At 53.0% G+C, this 15,621-nt stretch overlaps 1 protein-coding gene across 2 annotated transcripts in view; it reads right to left on the reverse strand.

Moving 5' to 3' along the window:
* Positions 1-11,482: 11,482 nt before the first annotated feature.
* CTNNBL1 (catenin beta like 1) overlaps positions 11,483-15,621 on the reverse strand; it is a 163,603-nt gene continuing 159,464 nt past the window's right edge. Inside the window, exons 16-17 of one of the 2 annotated variants that reach the window (XM_059897032.1) lie at positions 15,222-15,336; positions 14,355-14,409 (exon numbers count right to left, since the gene is read on the reverse strand). In XM_059897032.1, the coding sequence (XP_059753015.1) occupies positions 14,370-14,409; positions 15,222-15,336 (155 nt within the window). In that variant the 3' untranslated portion in view covers positions 14,355-14,369. Of the gene's footprint in view, positions 11,676-14,354; positions 14,410-15,221; positions 15,337-15,621 lie in introns of those variants that run through there. The other variant, XM_059897033.1, reaches the window with a different exon arrangement.

Consider the following 15,621-nt stretch of genomic DNA (forward strand, 5'->3'; position numbering starts at 1 on the left):
CTAGACAACAGTACCAGCCACTGCCCGGCTCTCACAGCCTCCTGACCTACCCCTTTCTATCCATTATGTGCAAAACCGGAGCGTCTTTCGGACTCATATATGTATATGACCTGCCTCTTTCTGGTTCAGAACACTTCCAGGGCCCCTCTGGGCCTTCCGAAAAGAGTACAAACGCTTGGCCTTGGCATTGGAGCATTCCTAATCTGGCTCCTGATCACCTCCCTGTCACCGTCTCTACTACTGCCCCGCCCGCCTCCCTGCCCGCCCCTTCTACTCACACATGCTCTGGCCACCCTGGAGCGGGCACACTTCCTCCAACATGCTTTCCCCCTCTGGGCCTTTGCCACGCTCTTCCCTCGGCAACCTCTCCCCTCCTGCCCCGCTCCCTCCTCTCCACCCAATTCTCCACCCTTCACAGTTGAATTCGGATGCCACCTCCTCCACGATGCCCTCCATGATGCCCCAGGGAGAATGAGCTACTCTGTTTGCCCACGAGTGTTTTTGTGGGTCTTTGACAGTATCCTCCCCTACTCCCCACTTGCTTTCCAGGTAGAATCCCCATTTCCCACAAGAATGTGGGGATGTATTTTATTAACCCTTCTTGGGCTTTGAGTTCAAGTCTCAGCTCTCACCCGCAATAGCCTATGACCGTCCAGCTTCTTCCTCTTTCCGACACTTGATTTTCCCATCTATAAAATGGGGACAGCAGCTTGCCCCTCACAGGGCTGTGGTGACAACTAACTGGATTTGGGTCTGTAAGGCCCCTGGCTCAGAGCTGGACTCTTTCCTGCCTCCCCACCTCTGCCTGCTCATTTCTGTTCCTGGAAGCCCCTCCTGTCTTCTTACCTGCAGAAATTCCACTCTCCCTTTTATTCCTGGGCCAGAGCAGCCTCCTCCAGGAAGTGGCGGGGACCTTCCCAGACATAATTCAGTTCAGATGTTCCCACTGCTTCCCACCCTGACTCAAGACGCTTTTGTGGCTGTCGCTCTGACCACTGTGAGCCCAGGCTGGGCGCCGGCCCCTCCAGACAGTGGGCCAGAGGGACACAGAGGACAGGAGGGGAACAGATCCTGTCCCACACGGTGGCGCTTCCTCCATGCAGGCGGCCAGAGTCTCAGTCTCCACCCTTCACTCCATCATTCATCCTCTCATCCTCCCTCCCCTCACCCATTCCCTCCCTCCCTCTTTGGCTCAGTCATTGTATTCCACACATTTCTCTTCTCTGCGTAAAATCCTCCGATGGCTTCCCATTGCATGTGGGAGACAATCCAAACTGCTTACTGTGGCTGACAAGGCCCTGTACGGTCTGGTCCCAGCCCCGCTCTGCAAACTCATCGCCTCCCGCTCTCCTCCTCATTCTCATGGCACATCTGGCCGTTCCTCAATAGGTAAACCACACTCCTGCCCCAGGGCCTTTGCACTTGCTATTTCCTCTGTCTAGGATCTTATTCCCAATTTCCCCTGGCAGCTGCTCTGTTCAGCAGTCCTGTCTCAACTCCAACATTACCTCCTCAGAAAGGCTGACCATCCAGGCCAGAGTAGCCACCCTTCCTTCCAGTCTCTCTTTTATTTCCTTTATAGCTCCTAAGCGCCATCTCAGGCTGCCTTGCTGGTTTATCTCTTGCTTGTTTACTTCTGTCTCCCCTGCTTGGAAGGCAGCAGGGCAAGGAGCATGTCTGCCTTGTTTGTTCTCTATTCCCACGGGGTCTGGCACAGAGTAAGTGCTCAGAACGTATTTGCTGAAGAAATGTTGCAGGAGCACCACCTGGGTGGCAGGCCCTGTGCTGGGCACAGCAGAGCAGAAATGGATGAAACGCGGCTCCCACCCTCAGTCAGCTCATAGGGCAGGTGGGGAGAAGTGGGCTCAGGGAAAGCTCACTGGGGGTCTGGGGAGGGCAGAGAGGGGGTGGAAGAGGCGCTGGGGGGCCTCAGGGCTGAGGGCAGAGTGTGTGGGGTTCTCGGCACCTCTGCTTATCACGCTCTGGCTGATGGGGGTTATATCTGCCTCTGTCTCTCCCGTGAGGCTGGGAGCCCCCCGAGGGCAGGACTTGTGCTCCTGCTTCCCAGACAGGGAGCCAGTCTCAAGGAATGAGTAAGGTCAACAGGGGTTTGGGGAAGTGGGAAGTGGGGCAGGTTACAGAGAAGGAAGGGCGTGGACAAGGGCCTGGGGTGGGGGACATCCGTGCGGGCTGTAAGCAGTGGCTGGACAGTAGTTCAGGCCCACCCATGGCACTTCGGTTCAATTCCCCAACCCCTTAAAGAGCACTTGGGACTTCCCTGGTGGCGCAGTGGTTAAGAATCCGCCTGCCAACCTAGAAAAATGGTACAGATGAACCAGCTGGCAGGGCAGAAATAGAGACACAGATGTAGAGGACAAACATATGGACACCAAGGGGGTAAGCGGCGGGGGTGGGGTGGTGGTGGTGGGATGAATTGGGAGATTGGGATTGACATGTATACACTGATGTGTATAAAACTGATGACTAATAAGAACCTGCTGTATAAAAAATAAATAAAATAAAATACAAAAATTCCAAAAATATAAAAAATAAAAAGAATCCGCCTGCCAATTCAGGGGACACGGGTTCGAACCCTGGTTCGGGAAGATCCCACATGTCGCGGAGCAACTAAGCCCGTGCGCCACAACTACTGAGCCTGCACTCTAGAGCCCGCGAGCCACAACTACTGAAGCCTATGCACCTAGAGCCCGTGCTCCGCAACAAGAGAAGCCACCGCAAGGAGAAGCTCACATACGGCAGTGAAGAGTAGCCCCCGCTCGCAGCAACTAGAGAAAGCCTGCAAGCAGCAATGAGGACCCCCCCCCCCCCAAAAAAAGGCACTTGTATAAAATACATTGCTCACTCTTTGTTCCTAAAGGACCTTGGCTTGGGTGTTCGCTGATGGATGGATTGATGCCCTCATGGGTTTTCTCCTTCATTCTGGAAGTTATAAACAAAGATGAGTCAGCTCCCAGTCCAGTGGGGAAGGTGAACAAGAACACCCAATAAGATAAGGATATCAGGGAGGATAAGGATATCAGTGTGACCACTGATCGGCACATTATAGGTGCTCAAGCACTTCCTGTGTATCACCTTGTTGCTGGTCTAGACAGTGAGTAGTATTGTATAGTATGATCGCCCCATTTTATAGATGAGGAAACTGAGTTAGGCAGGTGAAGTGACTCACCCAGGGTCACACAGCTGGGGAGAAGCAGGATTAGATTTGAACCCAGGTAGCCTGTCTCCAGCATCCATGCCCTGTGTTCACTGCCCGTGTGGGTCCACGAGGCCTGCCTGGTGAAACTTGTTTGTGCATCTTTTAATCTTTCCCAATTACAGAGAGACTTTTGCTTGCAGCTGCTAAAAGCAAGAACCTGTCCTCAGGCCTTGCTCTCAAGAGGGTCGGAGCAAGGTTGGGGGTAGTGGGGAAGGCAGCTGGTACAGGCCAAGTCCTGCCATGGCTACTAAATGAGCTTAGCTGATAACCACGGGCCCAGGCAGGCTGCCGGCTGGGTCTGTTCATTTGGCCAGGCTTCCTGGCCTTACACCCACTGGCTGGGGGAGGGTGGCACTGGGGCCAAAGGAGGGGCCTGAGGATCTCCAGTTGTCTGAGTGCTGGCAGCCATGGCCAGCATCAGTGACACGGTTGTGTGATCTTGGGCAAATTCCTTGATCTCTCTGTACTTCCTTTTCTTATTTGTAAAATGGAGGTGAGCGTGGCACCTGGAGGATGCTACAGGGATGCAGCAAGGTGCTGGGAACAGTGGCCTTCAGTTCAGAGACTACCCGGCCTGTAGTAGGCACTCAGCAAAATTTCCACCCCAGTCCTTCAAAGCCCTCAAGAAAACAATCTCAGCCCTACCACGCTTGAATAAAGCAGAAAAATCCTGTGGTGAGGGGCTGGAGAACTGGACTCTCATCTAGCTGTCTCTAACTGAAAGGGTGACCCGGACCCTAGCTCTCTCTGGGCCTCAGTCTTCTCATCTGCAAAATGGTATAACGATAGTCTCCACATCACACGAATGTAGGGAGGATTCGAGGAGCCAGGCATTTAGTTGGTGCTATAATGTAGCTGACACTAGGGTAGTTTTCGATGGCTGGATCTGCAGATCCTGTGTGATTTTAGGACAGTCACCTACTTTCTTGGGGCCTCTGTTCTCTCATTTGTAAAACATCTGACCCCAAGTTCTGCTTCCCCCCAGCTCTGTCGTTCCAGTTGTTCAGCAGTGTTGATTACTGCTTCCTCTGAAACCCACCTAATCTGCTTTAGATGAGGAGAGAGTAAAGTCCTCCTGTCCAGGGGAGGGGGGAAAAGTGGGGGCTGGAATTTTTGTGCCCATTTCCCAGCTAAGGAGAGTGAAGCCCCTGGATTTTGATGGCAAGACACATGTCCCTGACCACTGCTCCCTCTTGCCTGTTCAAGCTGTGGGGCTGGCGCAGGGGAGGACCAGACTCCCCTGGGCCCCAGGAAGGCCTGGGGACAGGGGTCTGGGTCTGGATTCTCCAGGGCGTGGGGCTGCATCAGCTCAGAGTGGAGGCAGGGCCTGAGGGTGGGTGGGCACGTTGATTGCAGCCATTCTTCTCCCCCTGCAGCGCCTGCTTCTGATGAAATTTTACGGCAGGTGGAAATGATATGACTCCGTCAGCCCTAAAAGCACTTCTATTTATTCATTACAGATATTTATTACTGAGCAGCCCTCTGCCGGCCCCACCTGACTCCTGCTGGGCCCGTGAACTTGCTCCCAGTCCTCAGTGTTGGGGGAAGCCTCCACAGGGCAGGGGGCCCCTCCCTATAGAGTGACCGGCTGGCTCTGCCTCAGCCACATCCCTAACCCCCTGTCTCTAACCCACTACCTCCTCCCGGTCTTAAGCGCCAGTATCTCCTCTTCTTGGGTCTCCTGCTTCCACGCTGGGCTCTGCAGTGTGAGCTCCATCAAGCCGTCAAAGGGACCTTTTCAAAACCAGATCACATCCCTTCCATGCTCAAAACCCCTCCGTGGCCCTCCAGGCCCGGCAAAACCTGGTCCCTGCCCACCTCTCTGGCCTTATCCCCCATCAGCCCTGCCTCACGCATGGGTCCACAGTGGCTTCTTTTGGCTATTTTCTGGAGAATGACGGTGCTCTCTCTCTGCCTCAGGACCTTTGCACCTGTGCTTTTGCTTAGAACCCTCTTCCCTCAGCTCTTGGGCTGCCCAGCTCCTTGACATCATCCAGAGCTTAGCTCAAAGGCACCTCATTGAAGAGGACTTCCCAGACCACCCATCCTCAGGGTCCCCCATTAACTAGTCTCTATCACTTTGCACTGAGTTTGCTCCTTGACAGTAATCACTCTACGTATTTATTTACTTGTTTATTGTCCTTCAGTCTGTCCCACGAGGATGTGAGCTCCTGGAGAGCAGGGACAATGTCTGTTTTGTTTCCAGCTCTGGTGGGTGTTCAGTAAATGGTGCGGGGGAGGTGGGTGATGAACTCCCAGGTACCATGAGCTGGTCACAGGTGTGGAGTTCCCCGGGCTGCGCCCTCAGAGACCCTCTCAGTCCCCAGATGAAGGAGAGCCGAGATTCCGAGAGGGTGAGGCTCATGCCTCACAGAGGGTGGGCTGGGGGCTCCTGCCCCTGGTCCCCTGCCCTCCTGCATCTGGGTGTTTCCTGGATGGGCGGGCTTGCTGAGGCCTCAGGGGCTGGAGCCGGGCTGGAACCTTCCTCAGCGGTGGCCAGACCACAGCCTGGTTTCTGAAGACCCGCCTCTGGTGGCTCTTCCCCAGCTGCTCTCTAGGGCTTCAGAGCAGAGCCTCTTCCCAGGGGCTGTGGGAAGCCTCCTGCAGCCTTCCCGCTGCCTTAGGGGTGGTGGCCTTGCTCCTTGCTCAGCTAGTATCAGTGTATCTGGGTCCTGGGCACTTTCTGCATGACCTGCGAGGCCGGATCTTGCTTGAGGGGTCAGAATGGAGGCTTCACCAGCATCCAATGGAATCTGTTTCTCCATCACTCAGGGACTGTGGAGATTTAACTGGAACAAGCTGTGACTCTGGACAAACGTGACCTCCGAACTCCCAGGAAATCACCACATATGTGGTTCTGTCAGGTTCTGCCACAGCCAGAAGCTCATTCAACCCCGGCCTCGCTGACCTCAGGGTAGCCAGGGCAACCAGTGAGGTAACTGTGAAAACCCCCTCATCTCCAAAGGCCCCCTGCACTGTCATGGCCCCGTTCCTTTGCCTGCGCAGTTCCCTCTGCCTCGAATGACTTTCTATTGATACCTCTTGGGTGTTGAGACTCGCGGCCATCCTAAGCGCCCCGTGAAAGTCACTCAAGACGCAGTTACGGTGCCGGGTCCCGTCTCTCCCAATCTCTCCTGCTAGGTTTGGGGGCCCCTCTCTGCCCCTCACCTCTGTTGAAGCCCATCATCGCTCTCTCGTGACACCCTGTTTGGCTACCGTGGGGGGTGGTCCACACTGCCTTTCAATCTGGGGTGCACAATTCCAGAGCCCAGCATGGGGCCTGGCACAGAGTGGGTGCTCAGCAAACGTTTCCCGGGAGACGACTGGAAGGAGGCAACGTGGGACGAGGAGCAGGGAGGTGCTGGGTGAGGGGTGTGAGCTGGTGGACGGGCAGAGGGGGGGATGACGGGAAAGGCAGGCAAGGAGCCTCGCTCCAAGCGTGCTTGAAAGTGGCTTCTCCTCCTCACTGCTGCGGTGGGAAAGCCTAACCTTCTTCCAGGGAAGAGCAGCCAGGGAGCCTGGCCCCGGGGCCCTCACGCAGGTGAGTGCTGCAGCCACTGCTCAGATGTGGTGTGAGAGACACAGGGAGAAAGCAGGGACCCGGCAGGGCCGCTGGGGGCTTCAGTCATGAGGCTGAGCGGGCTGCTTCTCTGGGGCTTCTAATTCCAGTGCGATGGGGCGGAGCCCCTTCTCTGCCGCGTAGTTGGGGGACAGTGTGGCTCTGGGGTCAAGAGTGTGGGCTTTGAAACCGCTTCGCTGTTCCCCTCCCAGCTCCGTCACTTTGTAAGCCACTGACCCTCTCGATCTGCTTTCCTCATCTGTGAAATGGATTGATAATAAAAGTACCTACACCTCATGAACGAGGGTTAAATGTGCTAATTTGACGAGCTCATAGCACGAGCTTCAACAAGTATCAGCTAATATGGCACACACTCAATAAATCCATTCTTCCGAAACACTGAATGACTTCACTCATAAGAGAAATGCAAATTAAGACAGTAAACTCCATTCCCCGATCAGAGAGGCAGAGATGAAGACGGCTAACACGGCCACGGAGGGTGTGCGGCAGCCCTCACGTACACCACTGACGGAAGGAGGGCAACGTGACAATATGCATCCCAGTGAAAACTGCACATCCCCTCTGACTTAGCAATTCTGCTTGCGAATTTGAACTCACACATGTGTGAAATGACGTTCTATACAAGGATGTTCACTGCAGCATTGTAATAGCCAAAGATTGAAGACAACCTAAATGTCCATTAACGGGATTAACCGAATTATGGTACCGCTCTGCAGCGGAGCTCGGCTATTAAAGGAGTAGGGGGAGGGACTCTGTGCGTTGGGTAGATGTAGAGTGAAAATCAAGGTGCAGACCAGAGACCGGGAGATGCCACCGTTTGTGTTGACTATATTCATTCACTTGAAGACACTGAAGACTGCCTCCGAAAGGATACTGCAGCTCATTAGCACTGGCTGCTTCTGGGGAGGGGCCTGGGTGGACCGGAGATGCAGCTGGCAGGGAGACTTATGCACTGAATCTCCTTATGTACCTTCTGAAGTTTATGCCAAGGGCGTGTGTTACCTATCAAGGGAAAGGTGACTGGAGGAGCGCTTGCCATTTTCTCGGCACAGATAACGAAGGCCTGCCGCTGTGATACCAACCACTTTCCATGTGTACCAGGGAGCAAGACAGATTGAAAAATGTGGCTCCGCTTTTCTCTCTACTGTGGAGTAAGAAAATCTAATCAAGAAGTTTTTGCCTTTAGGAAAGCGAGTCTGGTCTCCCTGTGGACACTAAATTGACGCTCTTGGTAATGGCAGGAGATGCCACCTGGGCACTGGTGCTGCTGTGAGGGTGACTGAAGGTTGCCTTCCAGCTTCCCTGACAATGCATTTCCCCCAGATAAAGAAGGAATGCAGCCTGCATGCAAATCTCTCTAAATTAGACACGGCCCATCTTGACGCCGCTGAATTCAGGCTGACCACCATGAGCAGAGCAGCAAGCTGCAAAGGAAGAGGAAAATGAAATCCTCATTTCCCTCATGAAGAAATTCTGGCTAATAGTGCTGAAAGGCTATTTTATTGCCGTGTTTAGATAGGAAAAGGAATACCGCCTGGCTGGGGTGCCATGTCCTGGACTCAGCTATGGACACAAGGATGGACATGAAGGGGCTTTGTTTGAAGGGGAGAGCTTGGGAAGCCCACGAGTGGCGGACACAGAGGTCGTGTTCAGAACCACAGGGCAAATGGGGCCTTTATTCGAGCCCAAGAAGTCCTCCTGGAGGGGTGGGGCTGCTTGGTGAGGCAGAATCTCAGCCATGAGCAGATGCAAGAGGTAGGCCCACACTCCTCGAGCCTAAGGGTTCGCAAGGTTAATGATGAGGATCTTTCCCTTGTTCTTAAAGCTTTTCTTAGCCTTGAGTGGCGGGTTGTTAAAGTTAGCTGAGTTTAGAGATTTCTCCTTATCCCGTCTCCTTGGTCTCCGAACCCCTGGAACCGTACACTCTTTCTGAATCCTAAGGGATTGTACCTCACATTCCCCCCAAACCCTCCCATCACAAAACTGATGGAAAAGGGGACCTCATCCTCATTTGAAAGTGAAGGTGTGAGTTCAAACTTGCTTTTAGTACAGGGACTTACTGGAAAAACAAACTCTCAGGAGGCAGTCTAACATAGGAAGCAGGGCAAAGCAGGGGGACTGTAGTTGAGGGGGTCAGTGGCCTGGAGCCCTACCTACCTTCTCTTCTATGTTGGCTTCTGATGCCCTTGTGGGAAGCCTGGGGCTCAGGTAGAATACAGCTGGAAAACTGCTGGACAGAACTTCTCTGGATGGATAATCAGGTGACAGCAGTTGCTTCCGGGGATAGGGAGGCCTGGGGGCGGGTGGGAGATGGGAAGGGAGACTCCTCTCTGCATACCTATTGTTAAAATTTGAACTTCTGTACCATGTACAAGCATTACCTGGGTAAAAACAAAATTTATAAAGAAAATAAAGCTGAAGGACTAATGATCTAAGTACAAACCTTAGTTCAAAAAATTTAAGATTCTGAACTTATTTATGAAACAGAAACAGACTCATAGACATAGAGAACAGACTTGTGGTTGCCAAGGGGGAGGAGCAGTGGGGGAGGGATGGATTGGGAGTTGGGGATTAGCAGATGCAAACTATTATATATAGGATGGATAAACAAGGTCCGACTGCATAGCACAGGGAACAATCATTTTGCTGTACACCAAAAACTAACACAACATTGTAAATCAACTATATTTCAATAAAAAATAAATTAAAAAAAATGTAAGATTCTATAGGTTACATTCGTTGTGAATTCATTAAATCCCATATGGACAGTGGAACAGATCGAAGTGGACTGTATCAGTCAGGGACCTGTGATTGTCTCCTGAACAAGGCAGCTCAAGGGAGGGCAGAGCACGGGCTGTGGAGTCAGACGTCGCATTGAATGCCGGCTCCGTGCGTACTGGTCCCAGGGCCTTGCACAAGTTACTTACCCTCTGGAACCTCAGTCTCGGCTTCAGTAAACCGGGGATAATGATGCCAGCAGGGCTGTCGTGCAGGTTAGAAAGAAGGGACGTAAAGTGAGTAGCACATAGCAGGTGTTTGATACATGGTCGCTATTATAATTACAGAAAAGTGAAATTAAAAAATAACTAAATCCAGGGGCTTCCCTGGTGGCGCAGTGGTTGAGAATCTGCCTGCCAATGCAGCGGACACGGGTTCGAGCCCTGGTCTGGGAAGATCCCACATGCCATGGGGCAACTAGGCCCGTGAGCCACAACTATTGAGCCTGTGCATCTGGAGCCTGTGCTCCGCAAGAGAGGTCGCGATAGTGAGAGGCCCGTGCATCGCGATGAAGAGTGGCCCCCACTCGCCGCAACTAGAGAAAGCCCTTGCACAGAAACGAAGACCCAACACAGCTAAAAATAAAAATAATAAATAAATAATAAAAAAATAAAAATTAAAAAAAAAAACAAAAAACTAAATCCACAATGTGACTGTAGGGCAACTCTGATTCTGTAACGGGCCCTGGAGCAGGCTCAAGATGCCTCTCTGGGGAGCGCTTACCTCATGGTAGTAAGAGGCACACCGTCCATCTTCCCGCCAGGCTGGACATGAGCACCGGGAGGGTAGGGCCTGCCTCACCCACTGCTCCGTCACCAGCCCAATCCGGGGTGATACAGGTGCCATCTGATTCCGAGTCCCCCTGGGGGGCTGCCTGGGATGGCGAACAGTTTCTCCCGGCATGTCAACTCTGGCCAGATGGTAGTGGCCGCCTGGAGCCCTGCCCCTGGGGGCTCACTGAGCAGCCAGAGCTGCTCTGACTGAATGGTGGCCACGGGCACAGCGCAGAGCATGCGGTGTCCCTCGTAGCTGACCTGCTGACCCTGGGCTAAACACTTCATTCTAAGTCCGTTGTCCTCCCACTCCTCACTCACGAGGACTCTATTCTCTGTGACAGAATAAAAACACGCTCAAGGACCGCTGACTTCTGTAGAGGAGGAGACCAGCTTTCTCACAGTCCCTGTAAAAGGGGTGAGACTGCAATTCTGAAGCCACAGACGTGTGAGGGAAGGACAAAAGAAATCACCAAATGGGTATTATTACCCCCACTCTGCAGATGAAGGACGTGAGATTCAAGAAGGTGAAATCACTTATCCAAACTGCCATAGGTGGTAAACACTGCAGCTGGATGTGGACCCCCTGTCTACTCTGAAGTGGTAGCTCTCACCCTAACGCTAGGAACCACCTGGGGGCTTAGGACAGTACCAGCACCTGGGCCTCACTGGACATTCCGATTTCATCATTCTGGGGTGGGGCCCCACACTGATATGTACTTTTAAGCCCCCTTCCAACCAGAGCGACTCTGACGTGTGGCCGGGGTTCAGACCGCTGCTCTGAGGACTGTGTGCTCTGCGGGCGGTCTCGCAGTGCCAGGAAGCCCTCCCCAGGGTGCTTCTGCACGAGCCCCGTGCCCCGTGTTACACGCCCAGGCTCTTCGTGTCAGGGCTGGAAGCCCCAGAGAGGCCCCCGGTCCATGCCTTCCCCTTTCCAGCCGTAGACGGGCAGCCTCACCACAACCCCCAGGGCAGTCACAGTGGCCACTTTATCACTCATCTGCTCTCAGAGCCTCAGGTTCCTCACTGGAAGCGGGAGGCCAACCACTAAGCCTCCTCAGACGCGTTCCGTGAGCACTGCTGGGAAAGGTGTTGGGTAAAGGTTAGAAGGTACAGAGAACATCAGCCCAGGAATACCAAAACTAGCTTTTATTTGTCCAAAAGTCACATCGAGCTCCGTAAAAACTGTTTCTGGGGGAGGCCCAGAGAGAGTCCCTGCTGCCCAGGGCCAGGGGCCGCTAGAAGTTCTCCAGCAAGCCCAGGATGCGCTTCTGCTCGCTCTCCCGGAACTCCGGGCTCCGGCCGTCCCCGATGTTCTCCGCATACTCTGGGGAGACAGAGGCAGGGTTAGGCATGAATCTGAGGCGTGGGGTCCTTCGTGGCCGGGTCACATCATACCTCTCTCTGAACCCCAGCTCCCGTGGGGTGTGTGCTGTTCTAATGCCTCTAGTGGCACCCATGGTGGCAGTTGTGTGCAAACTCCTTGGTCTTGCATTCAAGGCCCACGGTGGAAAGGGCCCAACTCCCCTGTCCCTGCCTGCATTCCCCTCCTAGCTGCAGCCTTTCTTCACTTAACACACACAGTGGACGCTATTATGGGCAGGTGCTGCCCCAGACCCAGTGGTTCTCAGAGTGGCGACCCCAACCAACAGCAGCAACATCACGCAGGAACCTGTTAGAAATGCAGATATGGGGACTTCCCTGGCGGTCCAGTGGTGAGGACTCGGTACTTTCACTGCCAGGGCCGGGGTTCAATCCCTGGTCGGGGAACTGAGATCCCACAAGCCGCATGGCGCAGCCAAAATAAAAGAAATGTAGATTTGGGGGTCCAATTCAGACCTACTTATTAGGAAGCTCTGAGGATGGGGCCCAGCGGTCTGTGAGAACAAGTCCTCCAGGCAGTGCGGATGCTGCTCCCATTTGAGAACCACTATTTGAGGCAATGGGGATAAAGTCCTGATCAGAACAGGTGACAACCTCTGCACTTGCGGAGCCTACTTTCTAGTGGGGGAGACAAACCGAAAGGTAAGTAAAATATACAGGGTGGCTGTCAGAAGGCCTCACAGAGATGGGGGATTTGATTAAAGACCTGAAGCAGGTGTGTGGGGGAATACCTAGGAGCGAGTGGCAGAGCGGCCAGCAGAGCAGGGGCTGAGAGGGGAGCACGGAGCTCAGAGCCGGGGAGGGGCGGGGCACAGGTCGTGTCGGGCCACTGTCAGGACTTTGGACTTTCCCCTGAGATGAGAAGTTATAAGAGAGTTTTAAGCAGAAGAATGACATGATTTGACTTTAACCAGCTCACTCTAGCTGCAGTGTGGAAGATACCCTGAAGGTGGCAAGGGCAGAAGGAAGGAGATGTGATTTGATTGGTGGTTTGGTCCAAGGAGGTCATGGTAGAGGTGAGAAGTCTTCAGATTTTAGATGTATTCTGAAGGTGGATCCAGCAGGATTTACTGAGAGACTGGAAATGGGGCGTGAGAGAAAGAGATGTGGATAGTGAAGTTGCTAAGAAATACGACAGGGTAGTGGAGAGGGTGACAGGGAGCTTGGAATTCCTCCAAGGAATAAGGGGAACAGGTGTCTGCACCACCAAGGAGGGGGGCTGGGGTACAGTCCACTGACATGAGATGGAAACAAATGGGCGTTTTTTGGAAAGAGGGAGGGAGAAAGAATGGTCTAGAGACGCCCAGGAGGAGCGTGGAAGGCCCCCTTCCCTGTCTCCAGTGGTAAAAGGCACGTGGGAGAAAGTAGGTACCACTTGAGAGGACCCATCCCTGGTAGAGACAGTTTTAGTTAGAGCAGGGAGATAAAGGAAATACGCCTAAAGAGGATGGGAATACAGGACATGATGCTGATGACAGGACATAATCAAAGAGTTGTAAGGTGGGTAAACATATGGTCCCGTTTCCCCTGTTATCCCAACAGAGTACTTAACACACCTCCATTTTATTCTCAAAAGTGTCCTGGCCCCCCCAGATTATGTGGTCAGCTGGTTTTAGGAGGCGGGAAGGGGTGCGATATGGCACAGAAATGATGTGTGGAGCTTAGGGACGAGAGTGCAGGGCCCGAGTGGTGAGTGGGGCCCCGGGCTTCCTGCGGTGACTCCCAGGAGCAGGTGCACAGAGCACAGTGGACGGGGAGGGGAGACGGAGATCCAACTCCTCTGTGTGCTGAGGGTGCCCTGCCCCGCCCTCAGACAGGAGATGGTGCAACATTGTGGGCTGTGTTTGTATCCTGACTCTGACTCACAATCCTAGGTGGCCTTAAGCGGTCTCCCCCTCCACAAATGCATGTAAAGAACCTATAATAACAGATGTTCAAGATACGCTAGTTCCCTCCCTGAGCCTGCTTCGCTCAGGCCAGCAACATCTCTGGGGGGAAACACCACACATCCTTCAAGGACACCTTCTCCACGAAGCCCCGCCCGCTCGCCTCTGACTCCTGTTCCTGTCCTCAGGCCTCTGTCTCCACCGCAGGCCTGACTTCTAGATCATCCTCTACTTGTCCCCTCTCTCCCTCTAGACTGACAGATTCATGAAGGTAGGGGCTTTCGCCTTACTTTCAGCTAAATTCCCAGCAGAGCCGGGCTGAGAGCCAACTACCAGTCTGGTGCTGTGAATAAGCTCTCAGGGCAGTGGATCAGGATGAGTGCCTGCGGGTCTGCCCCCAGCTCCCTGCCTGGGGTGGCCTGAGATGGAACAATAGAAAACTCTCTTGCAAGAGGCTTCTGCATAATAAAACATCTGCTCATCCAAATCAGACAAAGAGTGGGGAAAGGGAAGAAAGCCTGCAAACCCTCCCCTACCTCCCATCCCCCACCATGATGGAGAAATAACCTTGCCCCTGCCACTTCTTCATTTTTCCTCCGTCCTCTTTATTACTTTGGACATGTGCCGGAAAACGGAACTTGGGATTCAGACATGTGCCAGCTGTGTGTCTCCCCCTGGAAATCATCCTCTTCTGTTAGGCCTATCCATCACCTCCAACAGCAAACGGCTGTGATCCCTTCTATTAAGGCTCCTTAAAGGGAGGGCTGGGGTGATGGGAGAACAGAAACTGGGCTGCGGGAGAAGGTTAGGGGCTGTATGTAAGTGGTACCTCTTACTCACATGTGAATGATCTAGTTGCTGCCCCAGGAGAGAGAGGAATGACCATTATAGCATTTAATACCCTCAGAGGCATGGTCTGAAAGCAAGTCTTAATGGATTGAACTAACACTTTGTTCTCCTAATGTATTCTCAGACCCAGGAGAGAGGGAAGTGGAGAAACAGTCTGATTCTTTGGGGCAGTGATTTTTTTCCAAGTAAAGCCAACTTCCCTGGAGGGACCTAATCTCTTTCCAGGGATGCGCAGAGTACAGGACCAAAGTCTGTATCAATCCCCTGCTGAATCATCCCTACCAAGGACTTAGAAAAACACATGCCACCGCTGTACACAGAGTACCCACCCAACGGACAAGTCTCCTCTGTTGCTCCGCATGCGGGGAAGGAGGAAACAGTCAGATTACCTGCTCTCTGGAGATGGGCTGTGAAGGAAGTTAGTAGGATCTGGAAGAGGGGCTATCCTGTACAGAGTGGAATGGGACCTCACATGTGGTGAACACTGTTTACGTGCCAGGCATTTATCTATATTGTCTCATATAATCTTTGCAGCAATCCTATAAGGCAAAGAGCACCATCTCTGTTTACAGAGATGAGGAAACTGAGGCGTATTAGAGAACTGAAGCAACCTGCCCAAGTCTAGGATGGTAGAGGAGCTGATATTCAAACCAAGAACATGTGTCAGAAGTGAAAAAGGCACGTCAAAAGCCATGGGGGTGGGGCTGGGGAGCTGGTCCCCAAAGTGGCATCCTCTTACCTAGGCAGTATCTTACCCTGCCTGTTTCCCATCCTTTGGGGAAAAAAATCTCCAAAGCACCCCAGCTGTGGCAGGGCATCTGGCTACAACGTCCTCATAAAAGGTAAGGCTCTTCAGTGCTTTGTGACCACCTAGAGGGGTGGGATGGGGGTGGGTGGGATAGGGAGGGTGGGAGGGAGACGCAAGAGGGAGGAGATATGGGGATATATGTATATGTATAGCTGATTCACTTTGTTATAAAGCAGAAACTAACACACCATTGTAAAGCAATTATACTCCAATAAAGATGTTTAAAAAAAAAAAAAAAAAACGGTAAGGCTCTGGAGGGAATGTCCTGGAGTAAAGGGGCCTCAGCAGCCAGAACAGATGTGGAGTGGGTTGCTGGGGCCATGCTCCCTCATGCCAGGTCACTGAGT

This window comes from Balaenoptera ricei, chromosome 15 (assembly GCF_028023285.1).
Source record: "Balaenoptera ricei isolate mBalRic1 chromosome 15, mBalRic1.hap2, whole genome shotgun sequence".
Classification (NCBI taxonomy): domain Eukaryota; kingdom Metazoa; phylum Chordata; class Mammalia; order Artiodactyla; family Balaenopteridae; genus Balaenoptera; species Balaenoptera ricei.